Source organism: Chelonia mydas, chromosome 10 (assembly GCF_015237465.2).
Source record: "Chelonia mydas isolate rCheMyd1 chromosome 10, rCheMyd1.pri.v2, whole genome shotgun sequence".
Classification (NCBI taxonomy): Eukaryota; Metazoa; Chordata; order Testudines; family Cheloniidae; genus Chelonia; species Chelonia mydas.
Window position 1 is genome coordinate 15,655,935 of NC_051250.2, and position 19,569 is coordinate 15,675,503.

Sequence of the window (19,569 nt, forward strand, 5' to 3'; positions counted from 1 at the left end):
AGCGTGTCTAGTGGGTTTGCACTCTCTTCTGCCCGTTCGTCCCTCCCCACTCCTCAGGCTTGAACCCTTCTACTCTATCCCCTCCATCTTGTCCCAGTCCTGTCTTCTCCCTGCCTGTGGCTCCTTATCCCAGTCCCATTTTTCTCATTTAGCCAGTCCCAGTCTCCACTCCTCAGGCTTCTCATCCCAGTCCTAGTCTCCTTGCCCAACCAGTCTTAGTCTTACCCTTCCAGGCTCCCATTCCAGTTTCCTCCCACTCCCAGTCTGTCTCCTTGCCCAGTCATTCCCAATCCTCCCCCCCAACCCCCTTAGCTCCTTGTCCTGAATTTCCTTATGCAACCAATAACAGTTCCCCTGCTCTCGCTCTTCATCCAATCTCTCTCTCTCTCCCATTCACTGACCTCTTGCTGCTGCTGCCACCTCCCACATCCACACTTGGCTCCAAGTCCCAATCTCTCTCCCTAGACTCCTTGTCCAATCTGTGTCCCATTCTCCGCCCACAGCCCCGTGTCCCAATTTCTTTGCTCTGCCAATCTCATTTCTTCCCCCACACCCTGGCTCCACATTAGATATGTCTCCCTTCCCCCCCTCACCTCCTTCCCTTCACCTATTGGCTCACAGTCTCTTTCCCCTCCCTGTTTTTTCCTCCCTGGCTCCAGGTCCTAGTCCCCTTGCCCAGCCAGTTTGTCTCCCCCTCTCAGCTTCCTGTGGTCTTGTCCAGCCAATCCCAATCTTTCCCGTCCAACCCCATCAGCCATCTTCCCTCCATCCCACGGCAGGCCCAGCTCTTACCTACCCTGCATTCGAGTCACAGCCTCCTCCTCCGTGCTCCCTGAGCCCAGCAGGGGTGGTCACTGAGAGCACAGGAGGGACAGTCTCCTTGCTCTCTGTTCATGTGCCCAGACCCAGCATGGCCCAGAGCTGCAATGATGTGGAAAGTCCAGCTTCACTCCTTCAGCCCTGGACTGGAGCGTGCCCAGTGTGCAACTGACTCTTCAGGGAATTTAGCTGCTAAAAATCTAAGCCTCTTTTGAGCATATGCAAACCACAGTTTTTCAAAGGCTTATAACTTGGTCAAATTTGGACAGATCTTCATGGGGATGGTAAAAAGCACATCACTAACACAAAGACCATTCCCTGCCAAATTTCAGTAATTTCTCAAAGAAAAGGTTTCCAGAATTATTTTAATGTGGGCAAAACATTTTTTCCATACCCTCTTTCTTGGAAACAGCTGAACCAAAATTTTCCAGTGCAATTCAGATTGAGGCAGACACTTGACGTAAAATTTCAGTCCAAATGGTTAAAGTTTGGCAAAGTTATAAGCAACTTAAAACAGCATGTTATAATGGGAAGTGTCAGGCAACCTTAATATGCAGCTCTATAAGCCTCATCTATAACAACATGCACACTAGCTCAAAAAATTTAGATGGTAAAGTATAAGACTTGCAGCTGTATTTTGCTAAGAGTACTGTGCCATCTTGCAAGAAACTAACAGTTAAAGGCTATAGAGGTCTGGGACTCTGTTATTGAAATATTTATTCCTTTTGTCTAATTCTTAAAAGCCCAGGGTAAATCATTGCTGGATTTTACATAGTGGGTTTGCTTTTCTCTAGTTCCTTTTGTGTTTTATGTTAAAGAAAAGTGCTGTTTTATATAATAGCACCACTCTAATCTACTCTAATGGAGTATTTGTTGGTTTCCTACAGTATTGCTGTTCTAAGGATGACTCAATCATACCAAAGATACATACACACTTACTTTGGTGTGTGGTGACTGTACTAAACTGGCAGAATTGCAGTGAGTCAAATAAAATATGCTTGCAATGGTGCCAACCATTTAAATCATTAAATACTTGTTTTTTTGTGTCATTGAGGGATTAAAGCAAAGGAAGATCATCTTATTAACTCTCCCTTAACATTTTAATGCAGCAGTGCCCTGATAACCTTATATGGTTTCTTTTTACACTAATGCAGTTGCGTGACATAATAGGGATCAAGATATCCAGATGTTTGAGCCATTTGCTGGTCTGCTAAGGTGATAGTGAGTAAACTGCCATATGACGCCTAGCCTAGATGAGACAGTTCCAAACAATTGAATATGTAACCTGAAGTGCCAACTGCTGCAGCAAACCTTCCCTGATTATAATTGTTGAAGCCATCACCAAAACCAATATCAATGACTTAAATTTAAGTCTTGACTTACCAAACTGGGAAAGGGAGATCATCTCATGCCCGAATCCACCAAGGAGGGTGAAAAACTCTCGTTGGCTTGGCCATTCTGGGAAGGAGGGGAAGCTTTTCCTGATATCAAATATGAGAGTCAATGAAACACTGGTACAGTTCTAGGGAAATCCCTTATGAAACAAATTAGTGACACAGCACCCAACCAAGTCAACAGTTGACTCCTCTTTAGGGAGGCAGCAAGGATCCCCACTCCCTATGCTGTCTCCCCAGAGTAGCCAACCAATCCAGCAACCAGCTGGGGTTCAAACCCACCAATGGTGTGAGATCATGGGCCCAGTGGGAGAACTCAAAGAGCTAGTGAAAGAGAAAGGGAGATGTTCTGATGTCCCCCACCGGTGGGTGAGTCCTGGTAAGAGCAGAAAATGCCATTAGGCAGACGTAATTTTATTCTCTTTCCTGTACTAGGAATTTATGTAGGTCTCTCTTATGGTGTCAGTGTTTTGGAGGTCTAAATGTTTTTTCATTTCAATGGCTATTCAAAAACAGTCTGTCAACCCTGCCACTGGTCTTGAAAAGTAGTTAGGCATGGCAGGATTCAATTTCAATTGATAGAAGTTGGTAAATCAACTAAAAAAAAATATTGATCACTAAAAGTTGGCAGAATTGCAGCCTTGCCCCCTTTTTCCCCGTCACCAGCACTGTGGCAGCTCAGGGGGCCCTCTGCAGCCCTGCTGTCATGTGACAGCAGGGCTGCGGGGAGCTCCCTGAGCTGCCAGAACTGGTGACACCCGATCCCTGGAGGCACAAGGTGTGGGGAAGGGTTCAGTTCTGGTGGGGCAGAGCAGAGACCCCCAGTCAGGACTGTGGTGAGGAAGAAGCAACAGACCCTGGCCATGGGGGAGGTCACCCTGCTGCTGAATGGCTCCATCCCTGGTCCGGAACTGTTCAGCAGCACCCTGTGGCCAGGGTTTTGTCATCCTCATCACAGCCCTGGCCTGAGGTCTCTGCTCCCCCGAGCCACGGCCGCAGCCTCCCCCTCACCTTGCATCCTGGTGTCATGGGCCTCTCAGTTGTGCAGGGAGCCCCCTGCCAAGCTGCCCTAACTCCAACCCTTCACACATGCCCCCTCAATTTCCAGCAACAGTTAAAAAAAAATCTTAAAAATAAATGATATAAATGGTCAAAATTAGAAAAAAAAGTAAATCAAATTCTGCCAAGCCTAATGGTAATGTATGCACAATGTCTCAGTATGATGATAAGGTACCTGATCATGGATTTCATGTTGTGCATGGATTAGTGATCTGTGACTTACGTACACACATTTCACAAAGACCACGTAGTCACCATTTTCTTTAACTTGTTTTCCTAGGTCTGAGAAGGAACCTCAGTTTAAGTTTATCTATTTCAATCATATGAACTTGGCAGAGAAAAGTACAATTCATATGAGGAAAACACCCAGTGTATCCCTCACGTCCGTTCACCCTGACCTCATGAAGATTCTAGGTGATATCAACAGTGATTTTACTAGGTAATCTTATTTACATTTTTCCTTCTGTCAAATAGGCCTCAACTTTTAGCAGTGTTCAACTACTGAATTATCCTGGTTTTTCATTTATGTATATATACATACAATTACTGAATATATAAAATTGGGGAATAAGTGATATAGAACAGATTTTTCTTTTATCTGTATCATTGTAGCCAGTTTGATACATTGAAATGTCTGTCCTATCCCACCCTTCTGGTCTGTTTCTTTCGTGAATTTTCATGTCCCTGAGATGTTGGGCTAGATTTCAAAAAGGGATTGGATACTTCTGTGGATATCAAGAACATCCACAGTTATAATTAATAACCAATTTTGGAAGGGATTTAAACCTTATGCTTCAGGCTTTAAGTCAGTCTCTGACTATTAGAGATCAGGATGAAACCTAATTTTGAGGGTATATTATCCCACATTTGCCTACTAATTAACATACAAACTCTTTAAAATAGTGCTTATAATAAAACACTAAATCCAAGTATTTATTTGAAAAAAATGTATTAGTTTCTCCTGTGATGGTGGAATCAACGCTTCTCTGTGTTTGGTGTTCTGCTGTTCCATGTGTTGCTTGGAGCTATTGTATTCCATGCTATATTCCCATCAATGCTCTTGAAGAAAGCAGGCCACAGGTAGGAGGGAACAAACAGGAGCAAAATTTACATGAAAGAGGAGTGTGAAGAAGAGACAAAATGGGGAAACACTAGCTAGCAGGTGGGCAGCAGAAAAGAGGAGAGTTTTTTAGAGAATATGTTCTTACGATTTTCAGAGTTGGGATGTTCACATACAGCAGAAAAGATGGCTGGAAGATAAGAATGTCTCCACATGAATAAACGGTGCAATTAGGATGACCAGATACCCCGATATGGGGAGAGGGATAGCTCAGTGGTTTGAGCAGTGGCCTGCTAAACCCAGGGTTGTGAGTTCAATCCTTGAGGGGGCCATTTAGGGATCTGGGGCAAAAATTGGGGATTGGTCCTGCTTTGAGCAGGGGGTTGGACTAGATGACCTCCTGAGGTCCCTTCCAACCCTGATATTCTGTGATTCTATATTAGGCGCTTTATCTTATATAGGCAACTATTACTCCCCACTCGCCATCTGGTCACCTATGTGAGATGGATTTGAAAATAATGAAGAGGAAGAGAGGTGGTGTATTATAACTGGCCTTTCTAAGTCTACAATTACTGTAGAAAACTATGTTGATTAACACTGTGTCGTATGCCAGTCTTGTGTAAGACTGTAACCAGCATCCAACCTGCTTTAATCCTGGTTTAGCGATAGAAAATTCTTGAATGCTTATTTGCTTTTTTGTCTCTTCCCTGTTCCCACTATCCATATGAAGCTGATATAATGCTGTGTATTGTATACAGCAAGCACTGTTTTCCTTTTGGCTGTAGAGACACCAACAGACACACCAAACCCATGAAACCGCGGAAATTGAGCTTGTTTTTGGCTTAATTGGCTTGTGAGGTTGTAGCTTGTTCCTTCGTTTTTTTGATCGGCTCCCGGCAAGCAGAGGCGTGGGGGGCAAGTAGGGGCTAGGGGGGAAAGAGTCAGGGATGCACAGCGGGGATCCACAGTCCCAGACTGCACGCCAGGGGGATCTAGTCACATAGAGTGTTGGGGTTCTTAGGGATTGGCTTGTTTTGGCCTTATTGTGAAAGTCAGAGTGCTACCACGTGAAAGTTGGCAACTGTGGACACCAAGCAGCTTCCTTCAAAGCACTGATGTTTGGTTGACTAGTAGACTAAATAAGTGATTGGCTTACTTCCTCGTGATTAATGCTGGCACTGGCTTGCAGTATTTATATCTCCTGAGTTGAGCACACCTGCTCATTTTTGATTTTCTATCAATTATACAATGTCACAGCAACCTGCGAGATCAGCTATTCAGTTCACATATAGTTTATTCATAACCCTTAGGACAGTTAAACAATTACTAAAGCTGCTCTGTTTGCTGGTTTTCTTGTTCTTTACCTCAATATTGTTGCTTGTAATGTAAGTTATTTATTTTGCCTATCGAGTCCATTATTTTTGATGTCGCTACAAATTTTCCTAAGGTTTGTTTTATCCAATTTCTCTCAGAGTTGATGAGGATGAGGAAATCATTGTGAAGGCAATGAGTGACTACTGGGTGGTTGGGAAAAAGTCTGATCAACGGGAACTGTATGTTATTTTGAATCAAAAAAATGCAAACCTGATTGAAGTTAATGGTAAGGATTTTTTTTATTTTTGCTATTTTTAAATACTGTTGGTGTTACTAAAATGCTTATCAGTGGATTTGTAGTTTTCCATTTTATATAAGATACACTTAATGTGGGATTTTTTCTATGCTAGACCAGATCAGCTTGCCTAAGGCTTTAAGTCTCTCTCTTCCATGTTTTGCATGGCAACGAAATCATCATAAATATTCAGCAGACTTTAAGTTGATGTTCTTAACGATGACTCAATGCCCATTATTTTATTCCTTGCCATTAATGGGAGTGCTCTGTTAAAATTTAATTTTGGAATATTTAATAAATGAAGTGCTTTATTATATTTCCAGGAGGTTCAAATGCCTACTTTTCTGAATTTGTCTTTTATAAGTCAAGGCAAAATATGTTCACAAAGGGAATTCGTCATTAAGATTATTAGTATTAAAATTCTGTTTTTCTCCCAAAGTGCTTTTCTGCTTCTGTTTTACACTGTAATTTAAGATATACCAAGTACATGAAGAAACATGCATCAATATTACCTTTAGCCCAATTTATTTGGATAAAAAATGAGAACATTATGGGGCAATATCAACTTGAAAACTAGACAGGTTTTTTTATGAGATAAAAATAGTTTGTTTCTACATCTGCCCCTGCCTGACCTTCCTGCTAATTATTCTGCTTTTACAGCCCTACTTCTCTATTTATAATTGTTTTTTCCTCTCTCCTTGCTTCTGTGCGGAAGATGCACAGAAATGAGGGAGACAAACTTGCTATACCTAAAGTGCTGTCAAATGCACAAAGTGTATAAATGATCTGGGAAAAGGGGTAAATAGTGAAGTGGCAAAATTTGCAGATGATATAAAATTACTAAAGATAGTTAGGACCCAGGCAGACTGCAGAGAGCTACAAAAGGATCTCTCAAAACTGGGTGACTGGGCAACAAAATGACAGATGAAATTGAATGTTGATAAATGCAAAGTAATGCATATTGGAAAGCATAATCCCAACTATATATATAAAATGATGGGGTCTAAATTAGCTGTTGCCACTCAAAGAGATCTTGGAGTCATTGTGGATAGTTCTCTGAAAACATCCACTCAACGTGCAACAGCAGTCAAAAAAGCGAAGAGAATACTGGGAATAATTAAGTAAAGGGATAGTTAATAGGACAGAAAATATCATGTTGCCTCTATATAAATCCATGGTACGTCTACATCTTGAATACTGTGTGCAGATGTGGTCGCCCCATCCCAAAAAAGATATATTGGAATTGGAAAAAGTTCAGAAAAGGGCAACAAAAATTATTAGGAGTATGGAATGGCTTCCGTATTAGGAGAGATTAATAAGACTGGGACTTTTCAGCTTGGAAAAGAGACAGCTAAGGGGAGATATGATTGAGGTCTATAAAATCATGACTGGTGTAGAGGAAGTAGATAAGGAAGCGTTGTTTACTACTTCTCATAACACAAGAACTAGGGTTCAACAAATGAAATTAATAGGCAGCAGGTTTAAAACAAATAAAGTATTTCTTCACACAACACAGTCAACCTGTGGAACTCCTTGCCAGAGGATGTTGTGAAGGCCTAGACCATAACAGGGTTCAAAAAAGAACTAGATATATTCATGGAGGATAGGTCCATCAATGGCTATTAGTCAAGACGGGCAGCAATGGTGTCCCTAGCCTCTGTTTGCCAGGAGCTGGGAATGAGCAACAGGGGATGGATCACTTGATGATTACCTGTTCTGTTCATTCCCTCTGGGGCACCTGGCACTGGCCACTGTCAGCAGACAGGAAACTGGGCTAGATGGACCTTTGGTCTGACTTTGGGGGCTGTGGGAAGCGGCGCGGGCCGAGGGATGTGCTGGCTGCTGCTTCCCGCAGTCCCCATTGGCCTGGAGCAGCGAATCGCAGCCAGTGGAAGCTGTGATTGATCGAACCTGCGGACGCGGCAGGTAAACAAACTGGCCTGGCCCGCCAGAGGACTTACCCTGGCATGCCTCATGCCAAAGGTTGCTGATCCCTGGTTTATACCGTAATTATAGTGCTGCACCTAAATTACAAAGCAATCGCTAAAAATATTGTACTGGAAATTAATCTTCTCTGTGAGAAGGAAGTAGGGGAGCACAAAACAAAAGACTTAAATCAATTTCCTTACTGAAATAATATTGATTAATCAATGTTTCTTCTAATCCAGTGGTTCTCAAACTTCGTTGCACTGCGACCCCTTTCTGACAACAAAAATTACTACATGGTCCCAGAAGGGGGGACCAAAGCCTGAGCCCCGCCCCGGGCTGGGCAGCCTGTAAACTGAGTCTCACCACCCAGGGTGGAAGTCCTTGGGCTTTGGCTTCAGCCATGGGCCCCAACACTCTAATGCCAGCCCTGGCAACCCCATTAAAACAGGGTCATGACCCACTGTAGGGTCACGACCCACAGTTTGAGAATCCCTGTTCTAATAATTAAGGAAGTCTTGTTTAACAAGAAAAGTTCTTTTTTTCTGTGAAAACAGGATAGAAGCTAACTCCATATTTGGCATGAAAAGACTGATATGTGAATTTTCAGACTGGGCCTGCTGAACAAAATTGACCCACCCTTCTCTTACTAAAAATAGAAATAAGGAGTTGATATGCACCCGGACACTTTTTTTTTTTTTTTTTTTTTTTAAGAGTGAGAACATGCTTTAAAAGCAGAAAACCCTAACAAATGTAATTTTTTCCCCTGGATACAGTTAGTGTTAAGTCTTCTTTCAAAATCAGGGTGTTTAGATAATATGTTGTGATAGTGTGTGCAGTTTCTGAAATCCCTCTCTCCTTTTTTTTTTTAAACAGAAGAAGTAAAGAAGCTTTGTGCAACACAGTTCAATAATATTTTCTTCCTGGATTGATCTGCAAAGGGCTGATTTAGTGAAAAAAAATCTACAAATGTCAGACACATTTTTGTTTAACATGAAGGGTTATTAGTCATATTATTGACTGGAATAATGACAATAGTAAAGCAATACTTGCTTTGTAAGAATCAAATTTCTACTGAAGCTGTAAACTCTGATCATAAGATTTTTAGATTTTAAAATATTTATGGGCAAACTAATTAAAACCAGTCTGATAATTCAACTGTACCATTCCATTTCTCTAATATTGTTATGTTAATATTTTACTGGACAATAAAATTAATAATTGTTACAATTTTAAGGGCCCTTTTGTTCCCCTTCTATGCTCACTTGCATAATAGAGTGGACTTGAGTGTGGGGATTTAAATTGTTTTTCTACACATTAGCATGTAAAAGAGAGGGGGAGGTACTTGATGTTAACTCTATCATCTGAGTCTGAAGTGGCACCCACAGTAAAGGATACTGAGTTACCTAAAATGATGGTCTCGGAATCATAAGCATGTAAAAGCTACACTGCACCAGTTCTTCCATACTACACGAGTAAACTAACCTGTTCCTCTCCCTGTATAAGTTGACAGAGGCTGCTGCTTTAACAATAAAAGAAGTGAAAAGGATAAGGGCCTGATCTTAGTAGTTGTCCCACTGAAATCACATGATGCAGGATTAAGCCCAAAGGTTTACTTTACATGAGTGAAATATCTGGGTTCCTTACATGCCAGTGTACATAAAATCGGTGTAATAAGCAAAAACCTCATGCAGGTTGTATAGTTTTAAATTCCATTCAGACTATGCAGACACATGGTTACAAGAGTTAGCCAACAAACAAACTTGAAACGCTAATGATCTTTTAACTTTTAATGGAAAAATGTCTCCTAATATGGCATATAGTACATTTATGGAATGGCTTTGTATGTTCAAAAGGCATATAATCACACTCCCCAATTTCTAGGGGGCTCAGGATATCAGTAAATGGAGGTGTGGGGGAAGTTTGGATGTGGGGGAAGACTATGGAGAGTTAAATTTCCCTCCAGTGTAAACAAATACAAATAATTGTATTGGCCTTCATTTCTTGGAACCTATATTTTAATGTTTAGATTTTACAGACCTAGAAAGGAAATCTAATACTTAAAAATGTTAACAAGCACAGACTTTACTATTACAACAGTCAGCCTAAGTTACTTTTTCTTTTTCTTCACACCTGCAGAAACCTTGCTAATGACTGGCTGAGGCAGAATCACTACTTCTTCCTTTGCAGGAAGTGGAATCTGTAGAGCTGAATCCTCTGGCTCTTTAACCACTCCATTATCCGTCTCTGCTTTTTCTGCAGCAGCGGCTTCTTGTTTTTTGGCCTCTTCTGCTTCCCTTATGGAGATAAGCCTAAGATCACACACACAAACAAAAGTTTATACTTGTTTACCACTGCAGCAAATTCATGCAAACTTATCCTAGGCTAAAATGATTTTGTTTTGCTTAAGTAACTATAGCCATACTGCAATTACATGCAGAATGAATTACCTAATGAAAAATGTGATCCTTTTAATCCTTTCCTAAAATGTGTGTTCTGTGTAGTTGCTACTTCACAATCAACTATTGTTAAGCTTCATGTATCATTGCATAATCCAAATTTTTCTACTCAAGCACATTCTTAAAAGGAAAAGGAAAAAGTTATTTCCCTGTGATCCTGGTTCTCTGAACATACCATCTCGTTAGCACAAGACTGCCACCCTAGCTCTCCAGTTGCTGTTTGACCCTTGAAGGTAGTGGTAGCTGTGGAACATGTGAGGTGGGCTTCCCTAATAGTCATCCTGTGCTACCCAATGTAGAGCATAAATACTACTCTCTGAATGGTCCAGTCAATTCTTTTGATTATGCAGAAGGCAAAGCTCCCATAAAAGAAAACTAATGCCAGATCAGTATAAGGGCTTATCTCCACTCAAAGTTGCATTTGTTTAATTAAATTGTTTGATTAAACTAGTGTAACTGTGTAGACAGTCTTCTGTGGGTTTAACTTGCACCTGTAAATGTACAGTTGCAAGCTGAACCAATATAAGCAGTTTTAAACTAAAGTGTCCACCTGGTTATGCTGGTTTAACTAAATCCCCATAAAAATCACATTAGTTATCTCAGTGGTTAGCCTGGGCATACTTTTTTTTTTTTTTTTTAAGTGCTTCAGTAAAGAAAATGAAAAAGGTACAAGGGAAAAAATGTCAATAAGTAACCACCAAGTTCTGAGAGGAAGTCGGCAGATGAGTGACAATCCTGCAAGATATTTTCAGGGAAGCAGAATTACAGGTAAGTAATTTCCCCTTCTCTAAAGAGACCTTCTGTACAGGAGTCTCACTCCTTGAGAGATGTTCCAAGAGCCAGTGGACCAGGAGGGCTTTTTGGGAGAGAGGACTATTACTTCTCATCAGGCACAGACTATAAAGCTGTAGAATAAGCCCACACCACAGAAGCAAATGCCACGCAAAAATATTTGACCAACTGAAAATGAAGGATGTCCTGAAATTAAAAAAATTTCTTATGAAGGTTAGAGAGTTTGGTCTCTCCTACCTTGGAAACAAGGGCTGGAGCACAGAGAACCTCAAAAGAGAATCCCTTTTGGAGCCTTAATTCAACCAGTAATGCTTTGCAAACGTATGAAGAAAGGAATGTGTAGTTGCTTTGCCTATGTCTGTGATAGGCACACCTATTAGGCAGGTATGGTGGACATAGACTCTAGGTCATGCCAAGGCTCACTCCATTTCAAACCAGTTACGTCATAGCAATGCAAAGCACTGAAAACATTGGGTAAAATTTTCGTAAGTCCCTAAATTCCATTTTCAAAAGAGACTTTGGTATCAAATTGAAAATTAATGAGACTTAGTGACTTAGGAGCTTTAGGCACTTATGAAAATTTTACCCATAGTCATTTCCCACTTAACAGCTGTAAAAAGAAAAAAGTTGTGTGGGCTTTCTCGGTGCTTTATAGAATCATCAAAATGTATGGCTGGAAGGGAGCTTGAGAAGTCACCTAGTCCAGCCCCCTGTGCTGAGACAGGACAAAATAAACCTAGACCATCCCTGACCATTATTTGTCCAACCTGTTCTTAAAAACCTCCAATGATGGGGATTCTATAACCTCCCTTGAAAGCCTATTCCAGAGCTTAATAACTCTTACAGTTAGAAAGCTTTCCTAATATCTAACCTAAATCTTCCCTTGCTGGACATTAATTTGTGTCCTACCTTCAGCAGAGACAGAGAACTGATCAAAGTCCTCTTTATAACAGCCCTGAATAGGCTGGAAGATTTATCAGGTCCCCTTAGTCTTTTTTTTCAAGACTAAACATACCCAGTTTTTTTTTAACCTCTCCTCATAGGTCAGGTTTTCTAAACCTTTTATCATTTTTGTTGTTCTCTGCACACTTTCCAATTTGTCCACATCTTTGCTAATGTGTGGTGCCCAGAACTGGACACAGGACTCCAGCTGAGGCCTCACCAGTGCCAAGCAGAGTGGGACAGTTACCTCTTGTCTTGTATTTGACACATTGGTGAATACACAGTGTTTTTTGCAGCTGTATCACACTGACTGCTATTCAATTTGTGATCCTTTTCAGCAGTACTATTGCCTATCCCATTAGTCCTCATTTTATAGTTGTCCATTTGATTTTTCCTTCCTGAGTAAAGTACAGTACTTTTCACTTGTCTCTATTGAATTTCAGCTTGCTGAATTCAGACTGATTGTCCAAAGGGCTTGCAACCACTCCCAGTTTGGTGTCGTCTGCAGATTTTATGAGCATACTCTCCACTCCATTATCCAAGTCATTAATGAAAATATTGACTAGTGCTGGACCCAGGACTGACCCCCTGTGAGACCCTCCTAGATACACCCTCCCAGTTTAACAGCAAACCATTGATAACTACCCTTTCAATCAGCTGTGTACCAATTTATAGTAATTTAATCTAGCCCACACCACCCTAGTTTGCTTATGAGACTGTCATGTAAGACTCAAAAACCTTACTAAAATCAAGAGATACCATAGCTATTACTACCATAGGCCAGTAACCCCATCAAAGAATGAAATTTGGTTGGTTTGGCATGATTTATACTTGACAAATCCATGCTGGCTGTTCCTTATAACCCTGTTTTCCTCCAGATGCTACAAAATTGATTGATAACTGGAAAGATACTGGAACAAATTGTTCCCCTCTTTAAAGATAGTACAATGATTGCCTTTCTCCAGTCTCCTGGAACTTCACTGATTCGCCAAGTGTTCTCAAAGATAATTGCTAATGATTCTGATATTGCTTCACCTAGTTCCTTAAGTACTAGGATGAATTTCATCAGGCCTTGCTGACTTGAATACATCTAACTTATCTAATTATTCTTTAAACTGGTCTTGCCCTATTTTGGCTTGCATTCCATCCTCCTTGTTGTTAATATTAATTGCGTTATGTGTCTGGTCAGCATTAACCTTTTCAATGAAGACTGAAGCAAAACATAGAATCATAGAATCATAGAATATCAGGGTTGGAAGGGACCCCAGAAGGTCATCTAGTCCAACCCCCTGCTCGAAGCAGGACCAATTCCCAGTTAAATCATCCCAGCCAGGGCTTTGTCAAGCCTGACCTTAAAAACCTCTAAGGAAGGAGATTCTACCACCTCCTTAGGTAACGCATTCCAGTGTTTCACCACCCTCTTAGTGAAAAAGTTTTTCCTAATATCCAATCTAAACCTCCCCCATTGCAACTTGAGACCATTACTCCTCGTTCTGTCATCTGCTACCATTGAGAACAGTCTAGAGCCATCCTCTTTGGAACCCCCTTTCAGGTAGTTGAAAGCAGCTATCAAATCCCCCCTCATTCTTCTCTTCTGCAGACTAAACAATCCCAGTTCCCTCAGCCTCTCCTCATAAGTCATGTGCTCTAGACCCCTAATCATTTTTGTTGCCCTTCGCTGGACTCTCTCCAATTTATCCACATCCTTCTTGTAGTGTGGGGCCCAAAACTGGACACAGTACTCCAGATGAGGCCTCACCAGTGTCGAATAGAGGGGAACGATCACGTCCCTCGATCTGCTCGCTATGCCCTTACTTATACATCCCAAAATGCCATTGGCCTTCTTGGCAACAAGGGCACACTGTTGACTCATATTCAGCTTCTCGTCCACTGTCACCCCTAGGTCCTTTTCCGCAGAACTGCTCAGCTTTCTTGATGTCATCAGTTATTAGCTCTCTTTCCCCACTAAGTAGAGGACCTACACTTTCCTTTGTCACTCTTTTGCTTCTAATATATTTAAAGAACATCTTATTGCCTTTTATGTCCCTTGCTAGAGGTAACTCATTTTGTACCTTAGCTTTTCTGATTTTGTTCTTATGTGCTTGTGCTATTCTTTTGTACTCCTTAGCAATCTGTCCATGTTTTCACTTTTTGTAGGATTCCTTTTTGATTTTCAGGTGATTAAAGAGCTCCTGAGGGAGCCATATTGACCTCTTATTATATTTCCTTCCCCTCAGGATAGTGTATGTTTAATATTGTCTCCTTGAGAAACTGCCAGCTCTCCTGAACTACTTCTTGTCTTAAGTTTTCTTCTCATGGGACCTTACCTCCCAAGTTCCCTGAGTTTGGTAAAGTTTGTTTAGACCGGTTATACGCAAAGTTTGAGTGGGCATAACTATTTTGGCTAGGGGTCTGATCTTTTTACCAATCTAGTGTAGTCCCTAGTGTAGACAGTTATATTTGTGTACAGGTCCTTGTGTACAGGTAGAATATACAAGTATAGATATGCCCACACATAGGGGTTATATCATCTTAACTGTACCTGTGTAAAGTGATACAACTTGTGTGTGTGTAGACAAGCACCTAGTCTGCTCTAATTAGAACACCAGTGACCTTTCAGCACAGAACAGGGCCTCATCATGATCTATGTGGGATGAACATTGGCAGGACAAAAGGTTCATTAAAGTGAAATGTTCACATGGCCATGGAAGGAAAGTCAGCTGGATCTGCAATGCCCCCTTATCCTTAGAAGATATGATACAATGTGGATCAGTTGCTAGGGCCTGAAACTCATTCCTTCTGTGAGCTGAAGTCACTGCCATTGGGAAAATAATCATCCATGTAAGAAACCTAAGCCCTGAGGAACTGACTGATGTCAAAAGTAGCTGAGTGTTCTACAGAGGGGTTTGAAAAATGTTAAACCCCATGTGAACCCCTGCTGACAAGGGGCTGCTGTGATATATTCAGATTGCAATGAGCTAGGATAATTGAGACTAGCTCCTGATAGGCAGAAATAGCTGCCAAATATGCTTCAGAAAAGAAGAAAGTAATCACAGAGTTCTTATGCAGGGCCTTTCCCCTAAGTGCCAGGGGTAGTTATGTGTTGTACGTAAGCATTTTCTTTTTCATCTCAATTTCTTTCTGAGGAAACCTTGGTAACATTCTATGACAAATGAAAAGAAACTGATTACTGTAATCTACTGGTTGCACTATATAAATCAGTCATCCAATAGAGTATTTTGAAAGTAGCTAGTGGCTTTGATTTATCAAAGAGCAGAGTGACAATTTCCTAAATCTTCAAGAACATGGTATTCGTGTAGGGCCTTACTCTAGATGTCTCTAGGTGTAAAATGAAGCTTTTAAATTAAGACTCACTTTGCTTCCTCTTTGATTTTCAACTGTATGGCTAATTCAGCATTCCGTTTCCTATTTTCTTCTACATTTTCCTTCACCACTTGAGCATGCTTGTAGGCAGCAAAGAACTTGTTCACAAAAAAGATGTACATCTGATTCAGCCACAGGTTGAGTTTTTCCTTCTGTTCGTTTTTTGCTTTCTCTAATTTATCTGTAACAGAACCAATTACATTTTAATTGTAGTTTAAACCTACTTAAGAATATATTTGGCTCACTCTAAATTTTAATCAATATATCCCAACTCCTCCCCATCCAGGATGTTCCAGAATTCTGATATGGCTACCACAATAAAAGTGTGTTCTGTATAGCTGCTAGGCTACTATCTAGGTCTCCAGGCTCATAAAAGGCATATGCTTTGTTCCTCTGCATGGTATGGAAGGGAGCCATGTTGGAGGAAATGTTCAAAAACACATGGGGTAGACTGTGGCAGCTATATGGGTCATTCCCTTTGCTGCATAATTGCCACTTGCTGACCTCTGTACTGAAAGGCCATGAATAGAGTCAGACCCTATTGTTTCCACTTGAACTCCAGTATAAATGTGTTAGTTTAGTATTAAATTACTGCTAAGCAATTCCATATCTACAGCTGTTAAACGCACGAGAGGTGAGTAGGAAAATTATTGTGTTAGGATGCCAGGTAAGACAAAGTGTGGTAGGTCAGAAGTGCTGCAAAACAATGGACATAACTCTGTCTTCAGCTGATCCTATAGAGCCCAGCCTCTGTTCCTTTAAGAGGCAAATCCCCTTTTCACTTCTGCAGGCATTGGGTCCCAGAAGACACAATGTGGCATGGAAGAGCAACTGCTCTTTTCAGGCAAGTACCATCCCTTTCTGCACATTCTTTTGTGAGAAGGAGATAGTATGGTCCAGGATATGGTGAAAATCCTGGTGGCTTGGTGAGGTCAGTTTTTCTCCTGCTGGCACTTGCCCCTCTAACAGCAGTGTCCTTCCCTTAAAAAAAGGTATATAAATAAAAACATACGGAGAATTCAAAAACACCTAAAGCAAAAGTAAAATTAACACGGATGCTGAGTTCTTACGACAACACAAAATGCACCATGCTAATTTGGGATTCTGGTATCCAATCTCAAGTCCAACTTGACTTGCTCATATGCAATAACATGCTACAGCTGTTATAAAAAGAAAACAACAGAGATGGTTGCTGAACCACCTTGTCTGCTTGTACTTTTGGGTTTATGCCCACTCCCCCACCCATCCGTATAAGACTTTTATAGTTAGGAAGAACAGAGATAGGACTCCCTAAGCAGGCAAGAGGGAGTCAATGTAGGCAAGTGAGAGATGCAAGGATCAAGAGCGGCTCATGAGAAGTGCCATGTGGTGCACTAACTGTAACCCCACATACAAATTATTCTTTTCTGTCTGACAGATTATGTAAATACTGTGATACAGAGACCCCCTGGCAAAAAGTCCTCCATTCTTTGTAAACAGCTCTCACTTCAGATCTGACAAACTCATTGCACCCAACACAGATCTTGCAGAGTTTTCATCTATATACGATATCATGTGAGATATCTACAGAAAGCTCATAACTTGTCAAGACAATCATTGGGCAATATATGTAATGGTAATATTTAAGGAATAGTATATTTATACTGAAAGTATGCTTTATGGACTTGGGTATAGAAATGAAATAACAAAGGGGTAATGTGTCTGAGGCCAGGTCTAAACTAGTTATAGCAGTATAACTGTGTCATTCAGGGATATGAAAAATCCACATCCCTGAGCAACATAGTTAGCGCTGTCTACATTGGGGGTTAGGTCAGTATATGTCGACGGGAGAGCTTCTCCCGTCAGTATAGCTACGACCTCTCACTAATGTGGATTAACTACACCAACGGGAGAGGCTCTCCTGTCAGTGTAGGTGTGTCTTCACTTAAGCACTACAGTGGCACAGCTGAGCTGATGCAGTGCTTTAAGTGTAGACTTGCCCTCAGTGATGGGGCATTCAAGCAAGATGGAGTTGTCACTCTTCCTTAATCAGCTGGTGAGGTAATGAAAGGCTCAATTCACTACCCTTGCTCCCTCCTACAACTATCAATGGAAAATCATTAGCAGCACCACCAAACAATCAAAACCCGTTGGAGGTGGTGAAGGAACATTACAACAGACAGAGCCTGGCCCAGACCTTGAACAGAAACAAAAGGCTGTTTTCAGTACAACACAGAGAGGGAGAAGTACTCTGGATCCAACGCTGAAGAAACCCCTGGGGAGCAAGGCTGCTTTCATAAACGTTTGGGTCCTGGTTCTTGTGAAACCAGCCAGCTCTGCAGAAGACTGAACTTTTGGGGGAAAATCTACTTTATTAGCTAGGAAAAGTAACTATTGATACGTGTAGACCCAGGCTTGCGTTTTATGATTCTTTTGTAAACACTTGTTTTCACCACTCTCTCTTGTTTCTAGTTAAATATTTATGCTCTCTCAAATAAGCCGCCTTCTGTTTTATTATACATGGTCACAAGTGCTATGTAGTTTACAGGAGGAATGGCTTAAGGCAAAACTGGTGAACTGGGGTGAAACACTTCACCTTTGGGTGCAGAGGATCTGTAATTTCGGTGGGTAGCCAGTGTCAGGGGCTCGATAATACAAGAGTAACAATTCAAAGGGACTCAAGGATTAGGGTGCACTTATTGTTAACCTGCAAGGTGAAGTTAGCCCAGAGGAGAGTGCTTGAAGGGCTGGTGGTGTCAGGGAGCTGACAGCCAGCTACCACAAGAAAGACACCGTTTTGCTAGAGGCAGGGGGTGACTCTCAGTCCTGGGTACCCTGAGAACCACCACAAATGCCCTTGGGTTTCTTATATGGATTTTCTTCCTCTAGACAATGATGATAGAACAGTCCTTTACGTGTAAATAACAATATATTCCTTCAGTGAGAATGGCAACATTTTAGGTAAGTTTGGAGTACTCTTCTTTAAAATGAAAACTAGGATTTTTTAATTGTGGAAACTTTAAAACATGGAAAGAGAACCTTAAACATCTTATTTCTTTTTTTTTTTTTTTTTTTTTTAACAGTGAAACTCTCTCTATTGTGTTAGGTGTTCTTTTACTGCCCTCTTGTGACAACAACCTAAAGGATTAGGAGCTATTCAATTAATTTTTTTTTCCATTGGTACCAGATCTTCAAAACTACTTTACCTGCAAATTCTTTCATGTGGTTGCTGAGCACTTGGTCATGTTCTGCATCCAAATCTGGCAAAGCCTGAACTAACATTTCATCTTTGTCATCAGCAGACAGCTGATACATTCTGTTAGAGGAGAATGTGACATTTGGAACTGCAAGGGAAGAAAATAAAATTACATACTGTGACCCAAGAACCCCTGCTGCCAACTGGCAGAGGGCACTGGGATACACAACGCAGGTTCTGTCAACGCAAGGTCTTTAATGGTAAACTGTGGAACACTGCTCCTTTGGGAACAGAGGATCTGGGATTTCTGTGGGTATCCAATGATTGTTTAGGGGTTGGATACCAAAGGGGGACACAATGAAGGGACTCAGAGACTGGGATGCATCTGTTGTCAACCTGCTAGGCTGGTGCAGTCCACAGGAAACGGCTTGAGTGGCTGACAGGCTGGTTGTCTTAGGGAGCTGTCACCCAGCTAGTACAGACAAGATTCCCTCACATTGGAAGCAGGTGGTAACAAGAGGACTCTCAGCCCTGGATGCCCCAAGAAACATCACATATACTAAGTCGTCATTTAAATACTTTAAGAACCTTTTATGTCTCGGTATTAGGTAAATATAAACTGCCACCTATCAGTCCAACTAATGCTACGGTTTGCATAGAATTTTGTACTGGGGAAAAGCTAATTTCTCTCAGAAAACAACTGTGCTGGTTTTACTTCTGTTTTCATCTCAAAGTGGCTGGGACAGAGAAAGAGGAAAAAAAATTTTCGCTTGAAAAGTATATTATTTTACAATGTGCTATTTTATCGTTAATCATGAACCTTACAATACTATTTATGAGCACAAGCTTCAGCTCTGTGATGCTCAAGAGCTGAACTGACAACAGAGTGGTACAGAAGGCAGTCTCAAACTCAGGAAACACTTGGAGGACATTTAGCTATAGTATTTGAA

The 19,569-nt window shown here is 41.2% G+C and overlaps 2 protein-coding genes across 19 annotated transcripts in view; one reads left to right on the forward strand and one right to left on the reverse strand.

Annotated features, from left to right (window-relative positions):
- Positions 1-9,103, forward strand: part of CCZ1 (CCZ1 homolog, vacuolar protein trafficking and biogenesis associated) — a 31,706-nt gene extending 22,603 nt beyond the window's left edge. For both annotated transcript variants that reach the window (XM_037909889.2, XM_037909890.2), the window contains 3 exons: positions 3,553-3,711; positions 5,805-5,932; positions 8,744-9,103. In XM_037909889.2, coding sequence (XP_037765817.1) covers positions 3,553-3,711; positions 5,805-5,932; positions 8,744-8,799 — 343 coding nt within the window. In that variant the 3' untranslated portion in view covers positions 8,800-9,103. The remainder of the gene's footprint in view (positions 1-3,552; positions 3,712-5,804; positions 5,933-8,743) is intronic.
- Positions 9,104-9,558: 455 nt separating this feature from the next.
- The window catches only part of LOC102930497 (radial spoke head 10 homolog B), a 36,967-nt gene continuing 26,956 nt past the window's right edge, over positions 9,559-19,569 (reverse strand). For 15 of the 17 annotated variants that reach the window (XM_027823065.3, XM_037909883.2, XM_037909878.2 and 12 more), the window contains 3 exons: positions 18,630-18,767; positions 15,436-15,625; positions 9,559-10,179 (listed from right to left, as the gene is read on the reverse strand). In XM_027823065.3, the coding sequence (XP_027678866.2) occupies positions 9,978-10,179; positions 15,436-15,625; positions 18,630-18,767 (530 nt within the window). In that variant the 3' untranslated portion in view covers positions 9,559-9,977. Of the gene's footprint in view, positions 10,180-15,435; positions 15,626-15,655; positions 16,426-18,629; positions 18,768-19,569 lie in introns of those variants that run through there. The other 2 variants (XM_037909887.2, XM_043524050.1) reach the window with 2 other exon arrangements.